Raw genomic sequence first — 9,164 nt, 5'->3', positions numbered from 1 at the left:
AATTATATATAATTGTATATAAAATATGTCCATTTGTATACAAATATATAAAATTATGTATAATTATATATAAAATATTTTTTCCCGGGATATATAGAATCATTTTTTAATAGAATTTATTAGATATAGAATTTTTCTATTAAATATCTATTATTTTCGAAGGCAGATATGATATTAACCTATTTTATAGCATAATTTTTTAAATATTTTTATAGAATTTTTTTTAATATTATTGATATCAATATTTCCTTTAAACAAAATTATATACAATTTTTTAAAATAATTAAATTACATTTTTATATGAAAAATAAATAACTTTATATATAAAAATCTTATTAATATAAAATTATCAGAAAATTAATATTAATCACAAGATATTTTATTCTAATAGATTATACTAACCTGCATCTCAACAATACGGTATTACTCATATACTATATTTCTTTACATTTCTTGTATTTTTCTTTATTCATGTAGATTGTAGATATGTTTCTTTAATAACTTTGTGACTTTTATTTTTTGATATTTCTTATAATTTGTGAAGATTTAATTAAAAGTGACTGAATGACTTAAAATCTAAATCGGGAATATTGACTTTTCGGGAATAGGACTCCGTAATTTACAAAAGTCATCAAGTCCGTTTTTTACAAAAACTGACTTGATGAAGAAACGTTTTATTTTAACTCAAAAATTAATACGCTAAAGAACATTCTAAGATATAATATATATGTTTTTCTATTCATTTATTTATTCTTCTATTCATTATTATTTTTATATTATGTTTTTATTTATTAAGATTCTTTAGTAAATCGAGTTACCATAGAAATCTCTAATTTTTTTTTTATATAATGAAGTTGAAGTACCGAAATTGATGTGTGCAAAATTCTACGGTAAGTTATCAACGAAATAAGAGAAAAAAAATGTTGAAAATGTAACTTTTCACGTAACTTACAATTAGTGACAGATAAGGCTCGCAGACGCTTCTTTGATTATTTGCACACAAATCTTACCATAGACTTTTCTCAAAAACGAGAGATTATAATAAATCAATAAATAAAAGGAAGGGCCACGAGCCAATTAAAAATAAAAGAACATTTAATATCTATACAATAACAAACGTTTCAACCCCGATTGGATCATTTTCAATGTTAAGACAAATTCAAAAAATTTTTACAATATAACATAAATTGTCGGTTCTCGTATCACAAAATTACGGAATAATATAAGTTAAAATTAAAAAAAATTGTAGATACATATCGGAAGTTCCTGTGTTTTATCTGTTTTAAATTTGTGTGGTCCATGTAGTGGTTAAAATCGCTTAATTTGATTGTACTAGTAATACTTTCATTTTCTTCATTGAAAGGTTTATCTGTACCCTAAAAAAGAAAGAGATACTTAGACATGTACATAATACTTCAAAGTAATTAGAAGAAATGAAATTGAACTGTGTTATATGTACAACGACGTTGCAATTAGTTCAGCAATAAAACCAGATACTTTATTGAGTATGTATATGTTAAAATAAATTAGTACCTATTAAATTGCAAACATATACGTATATACCTTGTTAAGTCAAGCTGTTGTGAGTCAGACTTCAAAAATTAAAAGTAGTTATTAGAGCAATTGTAAGCCATATTGCGGTACCGTAACAGAGAAGCAAATGTGATCGATACTGGTTTGTTTTTTTTTTTTTTTTTTTTTTTTTTTTTTTTTTTTTTTTTTATCCACTAATATTATATATATACTTATATATATATATAGTCATATAGCTGTAGAAAGTATATTTTTTAAATGTCTGCTACACACTATGCCAACAAAATACCTACAGAATTAGATGTACATATTAGGCCTGTTCTTTTTGGCTGAATTTTTTCACCAATTCATCTTTCTTCCTCTTCTTTCCTCCTGGAGAGAACAGGAAGAAAGATGAACTGGTGCAAAAGTTCAGCCAAAAAAGACAGGCCTAAATACTGTTGACAGACTGCTAGAAAAAAAACATAACAGGATGGCTGCGTTCAGCAGAGAAAGCAGCTTTGCAACTGTTGTAAAATTCTTGAATATGATTGGTTTATACATTTAGATCCAATGAGGAACTAAGGGCAAGACCAATCATATTAAAGAATTTTACAACAGTTTGCAAAGCTGCTTTTTCTACTGAACGCAGCCAATTAGGGCTGTGTTCCAAAATTCACTGGTAGTACTGGAAATGTATACGTGATGTAAATAGTAGATTTTCAGCGCTGGCAGTGAATTTTGGAACACAGCCCAGATAGGTAATGTCTGCAGGATCTGCTCAGTTTCTGCCAACAATTTGCCTTCACATTATGTCGATAGGCGATGTGTGCCTTCCGACAAGCGACACAGTGCGACACAGTGCGACACAGTGCGACACAGTGATCGTGTCATCTTTGTTTAACATTGGCAAACAAGGATGTAATGATCTATTGTGTCACAACGTGTCATTTGTGTCGCTTGTTGGAAGGCACATGATGTTAACAAAACACAAACCTAATGCGAACGCGGTTGATGGCAGACTGCTGTCATTCTCTGCTCGAATCTGCCGGCATTCTGCTAGAAGACTGCAGACATTTTAGGTTTGTCGCGTCACATACTCCAACACGTTCCAATATGCTCCTACCACAGCTCTTACTCACTCCAACGTGCTTGATAGAGTGAGCAGGAGCTATGGTAGGAGCATGTTGGAGCATGTTGGATCTTGCGACGCGAACAAATCTTTTGCTATATAGGGGGAGACCGTGGGCACTTTTTTTTTCAATTGCAATTTTCAGTAACAAAGTAAACAATTTTAGTCAAATGATTATTAGCGTTTTATAGAATGATTATAAGACTACGAGATGGCAATAAAAATTTTTGGTGTTTGCAACTTCATTTCATCCATATACACAAAAAATGATGTGATTCGGAAAATGAAATCTCAAAAATTACTTTTGACTATCGAAAACACGTTTGACTACCTAAACATAACAACGCGGTGCGCGCATCTAAACTAATCAAACTTCGTTGGTAAAGAAGACACTATCGAGATGCTATCTACAATATAAATTGGGAACTCATAAGATATATTTTTGCCACTCAAAATTCAAATGTCAGCTTAGTCCCGGTCTCCCCTATATATTCAATAATTATATATATTAGACTGACAAGAAAAAAAAATTTTTTTATTCGGCCTCTCAGCTCAAGAGCTTCCATTTCATGCCAAAAGAACATTCCTAAATTTTTATTAAAAAATATTAAGACTTAGAAGTCGTCAGTGAACGATTTTTAAATTAAAGTTTCGATTTTCCTTAATAAATGTTTGATTTAATGCAAAAATGACTTAATCCGGATTTTAAATGTGGTATCGTTTTTTTTTTTCGTCTGAACAATTTTTCGTCTGCAATAATTCATCTAACCCTACGATATACATCTTAAGAAATACAGCCCGATTAATATGAAAAAATGATCAAATTTCGAGTTCAAAGTTGATTTTAGCAAAGTTCCAAGCGTACAAATGAGTCGTTACTCTTCTCAAATTGTAAGTCTGTTCATCTAGAACAATCCAATTGGAATTTTTTCGGGACCTCCTACAGGGCCTTTAAAAGTTGCATTTAACTGGATTATAAAATGTTTTTAAGGATAGAAAAAATTTTTTTACAAGTTCTAAAGTATATCGCGCTTTGTGGTTTTGACATCCTCAAATCAAATCTCTCAATTTGACGATAAAAAAACTCCATTAGAAAATGAAATGAGTACATAATACAAAAAAAAATATGATTTAATTAATTGAAATAAAACTACATATTATGTAGTATATTTTTTTTTATTATTCATTTTATTTTCTAATAAGGAATTTTTTATCGTCAAATTGAGAGATTTGATTTGAGGATACGAAAACCACAAAGCGCGATATACTTTAGAACTTGTAAAAAAATTTTTTCTATCCTTAAAAACGTTTTATAATCTAGTTAAATGCAACTTTTAAAGGCTTTGTAGAAGGTCCCGGGAAAATTCCAACTGGAAGTGAGTACATAATAAAAAAAAATGATTTAATTGATTGAAATAAACTACATAATTCTTTTGGCATGAAATAGAAGCTTTTGAGCTGAGAGGCCGATTAAAAAAAATTTTTTTCAGTCTAATATATATTTGTAGTATTGTATTTTTATAATTTTGACATTTATTATCTATTATTAAATTTGCAGCAAGGTATTCATAATTGGCGAAAAGAAGTCATTTAATGAAAAATTTGTAGGAGATCAGGTAAATTTTGTATAACACAGGTAAGAGAATATATATCTATCATTATTATACATATATAAAAAAGAGTAGTGAAATTGAGAGGAGAGAAAGGAGAAAGAAAAATGTAGATAGATAAGAATTTATTCAGTAAATCCAGAAAGTAAAACAATGTGAGTAAAAATTATGTTTCATAAATTTATTAGAGAAATAATAATGATTTATTGATTGAAATTATATATTGATGTATATTGTGGTAATATTCGATAATAAATTAGTGACAAAAAAAATATTCTACAACATTCCGAAAAATCTATGAATATATACTTTTTATTAATATTAACTTTGTAATTATATAAAATTTTGTATTATGAGCGAAAAATATTATAGACCTTTGAAATTATTTTTACGGTTATAAACATAATTTTACTTTCTGGATAGAGTATGTATTAAACCAATATATTATGGATATAAAGTTGTTTGAGCTATTTATAAATATTTTTGTTGACAAAGAATGTTTTCATTTCTTTTATTGCTTATTGAACATGAATGTGTTCATTGCATGTATCTGGAAATTTTTTACATTTGACTTTTGAGATTATGTATAAATTGTGTAATTTTAAGTATTTATTTTCAATTTATTAATTTTTTATTTCCAACTATATATGAATATGTGTATTATGGATATAAAAGTTATTTGTCATAGATTTATCCAAGTAGCAAGCTGACATTATTTGTCGTCATTTTGACGTTAAAATAACGTCACCTTGCTACATGGATTATATATACCTTGTTTTGTTAGTTATTGAATTTGAATTTATTTATCGCCAATATCTGAAAATTTTTATATGTAGTTATATATTTTTTAAATTAATAATAAAAGTGTTGAGAAGAGTTACGAACCATAAGAAAATAATATTTAAATAAAAGTTCTTATTTCATCTTATTTCAATATGTAGTTCTTATTAATTATATTATATCTTTTATTTAAATATTGTTTTATTATGGCTCGTAGCCCTTTTCAATACTTTTATTATTAATTTATATTTTTTAAATTTTATATTTTTAAGATTATATTTTATATTGAAGTATTTAATATAAATCTTGATAATCTTACAATTTTTTACTTTCCAATTATAAATGTATAACTCATAAATATAAAATCGGTTATTCTTGGCTTGATAATTATTTCATTAAGTTTGTAAACAATGATATTGCAGTAATAGTAATTTACTGTACATGTTGCTAACAACACATTAACACAGTGATTCTAGCTTGTACAAGTCAACTATGTGTCGAAATGATCGAATAGATGATAATAAAAGGTACAATCGCGACAGGTTAGTCCCAATTTTTTCATTAATGAATAAGGAATTAATAAATTGTTAAATGATAAACGATGATTTTAAATTTTTATGATAAATGCTGTTTGTATGAAATTTTATTATCTTTTAATTTTTAATTTATTTAATCGTTGCACTCAACAAAGTTATTATTATTATTATTTAAACTCTGGAGAAATTATCATAACTGAAAGATTATAAGAATTTCAACAATTTTTATAAGTCTTTTTATTTCATAAATGATATATTTGTATTATACATATAAATAAAGAATTAGAGTTTCTTACGTTTCAGAAGGCGATATAGTTCAACGAGAGAAAGTGAAGAGGAAGATAGAGATAGAAATAAAAGAAGAAATAGAAATTCAATACGTTATAGTAGTCATAGTGCATCTTTTACTAGGGATCGTTCGAGATCTCGTTACAGGTACAGAATAAAACTTAATTATATTACCCTGGTGAAAAAATTTCGTTAAAATTATTCCACGTTTTGGAATATTTCAGCGAAATTGCTGAAAATTTCACTGAAAGCGAATTTTTCGGCTAACATACTGAAAAATCGCTGAAAAATTTCTTTGAAATTTAGCTGAAATTTCTCTAAAATTTTTGCCAAAATTTCACTGAAATTAAACTGAAATTTTTCTGAAATGCTGAAATTTTGCCGAAAAGTGTTCCAAAATGGAATAATTTCAGCGAAATTTTTCCACCAGGGTAAGAATATAAAGAAATGAGAAAACGAAAGTATAAATAGATACAAGCAGTTTAAAAATAAAAGAAAATGTTAAACTCAGAAAAAATTTCAATAAATGTATGTTTAAAGAGTTACGCGTGCATGGTCAATTTGTATATTTTGTTATAGAGAGAATGCAAATTTTTCTGTATTTATACTGAAGTTATTTTAATGAAGTTATAATCTTATAATTTAAATAAAATATGTAAAACTTTTATTGTATAACGAGAATATATATATATATATATATATAAACATTTTTCTCTTTCAGAAATAGAAGTCGTTCACCGACCAGTGAACGAGGTAGAGAAAGGAAGAAAGACAATAACGAAATAAGTAAATTTTTATCTAGAAATTATTCTGATCAATCATGCAGTTTAGATAACTGTGCATTTTCAAAGTCACACTCTTCCTTGGATAGCTTCTATAGCTCTTACGTAGTAAGTTCAACTAATTTTAATGTTCAGAAAAGAAAATTAATAATACTTTTGTTTCAATCAATGTCGAAAAGGATATTAAATATGTAGGATTGAACTGCAGTTACCTGAAATAGTGTATTGAACAATTTATCATATATTTAAGTAACTATATCTATTATACAAACCGATGTTTGTTTTAGCGTTTACCTAGACCTATGCTGATGCCGATGCCTCGAGTACAGGCACCACCCATGCTTATGACTGTTTTTCCAGGATCAGTACTCCCTACACCATTTCCACCGATGAATATATATCGATGGCAGCAACCTTGTCTTAGTAAGCTTGCATCACATAATTAATATACATATACGCAAATTGATACAATACAAATGGATTTTACAGGATTTGTCAATGGCAGAGGAATTGGAATCCACAATAATCGATGAATACAATGCCCAAAAACGCTTTTAACTTTAATAATACCTTTAACACGATGAATATTCGATATATTAGTTAACAATCACGTGTTTTACCTAAAAAATTTTAATTGTATTTTTAATTTTTTTTTTTAATTTCTTTTTATATTTAAGATACCGAAATGATTGAAAATATGTTTTACCTAAGATAATAATGTAGATGCAATGAAAAACTTATTTCATAACAGTAGACTAAACGGAGTAACTTTTGTATGTAAACATGGCATAAATGAATAATGAATAATTTAAATATATGAAATAGATGAAACGAGTCACCGTGTTTTCTTTTATTCATAAGTTTCCAATTAAAGGATTGGAATTAAACCCAGGGTCTATAAATTAATTGTCCAAGTTGATCCTTTGCTTTTACATAAATTATGTAGTTTTGCATTATCATGCACACATGTAATATAATTTTTAAATTTTTATCGCAATTTGAACCCGAAGAATTGCAATATTAAGAATTTTTTATTTCATAATTCATAAAATTTTAATCAAATCTTTTTATTATATTCTCTGTGTTTTATTGATTTTTAAAAGTAAATTTTCATGATTCATGATTTTTTAATCTTAAAGTTCTAAGAATTCATTCTTGGAATTTCAATTGTGTATTTAGTTATCCCTTTGTTTTTTATATTTAATTATTTTTGAGACTTTGATCTTTTTGCGATTTGTGAAGTACCGATGATCGGTAAATTTCACGATGTCAATAACAGTGATGTCGATAATGGCTGCGTTTACACCGTGCGTTTAGTCCGCGACCTATACGATAGGTGTCTTTGTTTAGCCTACAAGATAAACAAGGACATCTATTGTATTTAGGCCGCGGCCTAAATGCACGGTGTAAACGTAGCCAATTGTCAACGTCAAAATGACCTAAACGTTTTAAAGCCAGTGAGATAAACAATGGTCGCGTTCAGCAGACTCAACTGTTGTGGAGCGGATCCGTGAGCGCTCACTGCTATTGGTGTATTCTTTTAGATCATCCAATAGCAGCGAGAGCTCATTGATCCGCTCCGCAACAGTTGAGTCTGCTGAACGCGACCAATAATAAGCAATAAGCAGCGTGTTTGCATGCTCAATAGGAATACAATCCAACGAAAACGGAATTCTGTTTATGTGCTAGAGATACATGTGACAGTTACACATAAAAATCACAAAGCAAGATGAGAGCTATATTGATATTCGACCATCTGAATGATGTTTTATTTGTAAAATGCAATAAAAAATTTGCAAGCCATATTTTGAAGTTGGCGAGGATGCAGGGACTGCTCGATGATGATAAGGTAATTGATAACCTTCAGATTTGATAACAATGACGTAATGATTAATTTTGTGAGGTTCACAACCTCTTAGAGTTGTGTAGTTATTCTCCGAATATTTAAAAAAGAAGGAATGAAAAGACTGTGTATGAAAAAATTATTCTAAGGTAGCAACAAAATATTCGTTTACAATGGATTAGTGTTAATTTATTAAAGAATACTTCTACAACAAGTACTTCTTGTAGGATATCACAGACTTGGAAGATTCTATACCAAGTCCCAACATCATAATGCAGTTGTTTTCACCCATAGTCACTTCACAACATGTGATGGCTTCGCAGTTCGGAAATTCCTATACTTCCATGAAGTTCCAGGATGGAACTAACATGGTATTTGACGAGTATATCGGCTATACCTTCATGTATATTGCTGCAAAAGACATAGAACTCATGAGACATACGCTAGGAGTATGTGTGTCTATTGTACGACACGTGTGTGGTCCAGATATTGCAATGTTAGTATACAGCTAGTATATTAATTGATAGAATATAATAGACAGAGTTGAGCATGTATTTGAAATACTTTTTTTATTTGGAAATCAGTATTTATAACAGTATTTGTAACAGTAATTATATTTTGTATTTCAGCAGAGCATGAGTATTTTATATTTTATATTTCAGATATATATATATATATATA

General features: G+C 28.2%; 2 protein-coding genes across 3 annotated transcripts in view; both read left to right on the top strand.

Annotated features, from left to right (window-relative positions):
• Nucleotides 1-9,164, top strand: part of LOC108730850 (RNA-binding protein 25) — a 24,795-nt gene that overhangs the window by 7,453 nt on the left and 8,178 nt on the right. Inside the window, exons 8-12 of the mRNA XM_018460772.1 lie at nucleotides 5,511-5,576; nucleotides 5,874-6,005; nucleotides 6,580-6,748; nucleotides 6,928-7,063; nucleotides 7,130-7,197. Of these exons, the coding sequence (XP_018316274.1) occupies nucleotides 5,511-5,576; nucleotides 5,874-6,005; nucleotides 6,580-6,748; nucleotides 6,928-7,063; nucleotides 7,130-7,173 (547 nt within the window). The 3' untranslated portion in view covers nucleotides 7,174-7,197. The remainder of the gene's footprint in view (nucleotides 1-5,510; nucleotides 5,577-5,873; nucleotides 6,006-6,579; nucleotides 6,749-6,927; nucleotides 7,064-7,129; nucleotides 7,198-9,164) is intronic.
• The window catches only part of HPS1 (Hermansky-Pudlak syndrome 1 protein), a 5,859-nt gene continuing 4,727 nt past the window's right edge, over nucleotides 8,033-9,164 (top strand). The window contains exons 1-3 of one of the 2 annotated variants that reach the window (XM_018460888.1): nucleotides 8,033-8,097; nucleotides 8,330-8,489; nucleotides 8,711-8,979. In XM_018460888.1, the coding sequence (XP_018316390.1) occupies nucleotides 8,370-8,489; nucleotides 8,711-8,979 (389 nt within the window). In that variant the 5' untranslated portion in view covers nucleotides 8,033-8,097; nucleotides 8,330-8,369. Of the gene's footprint in view, nucleotides 8,098-8,209; nucleotides 8,490-8,710; nucleotides 8,980-9,164 lie in introns of those variants that run through there. The other variant, XM_018460887.1, reaches the window with a different exon arrangement.

This window comes from Mycetomoellerius zeteki, unplaced genomic scaffold (assembly GCF_001594055.1).
Source record: "Mycetomoellerius zeteki isolate Tzet28-1 unplaced genomic scaffold, Tzet1.0 scaffold98, whole genome shotgun sequence".
NCBI lineage: Eukaryota > Metazoa > Arthropoda > Insecta > Hymenoptera > Formicidae > Mycetomoellerius > Mycetomoellerius zeteki.
The sequence above is the reverse complement of the archived record's forward strand: the minus strand, read 5'-3'. Positions and strand labels throughout refer to the sequence as shown.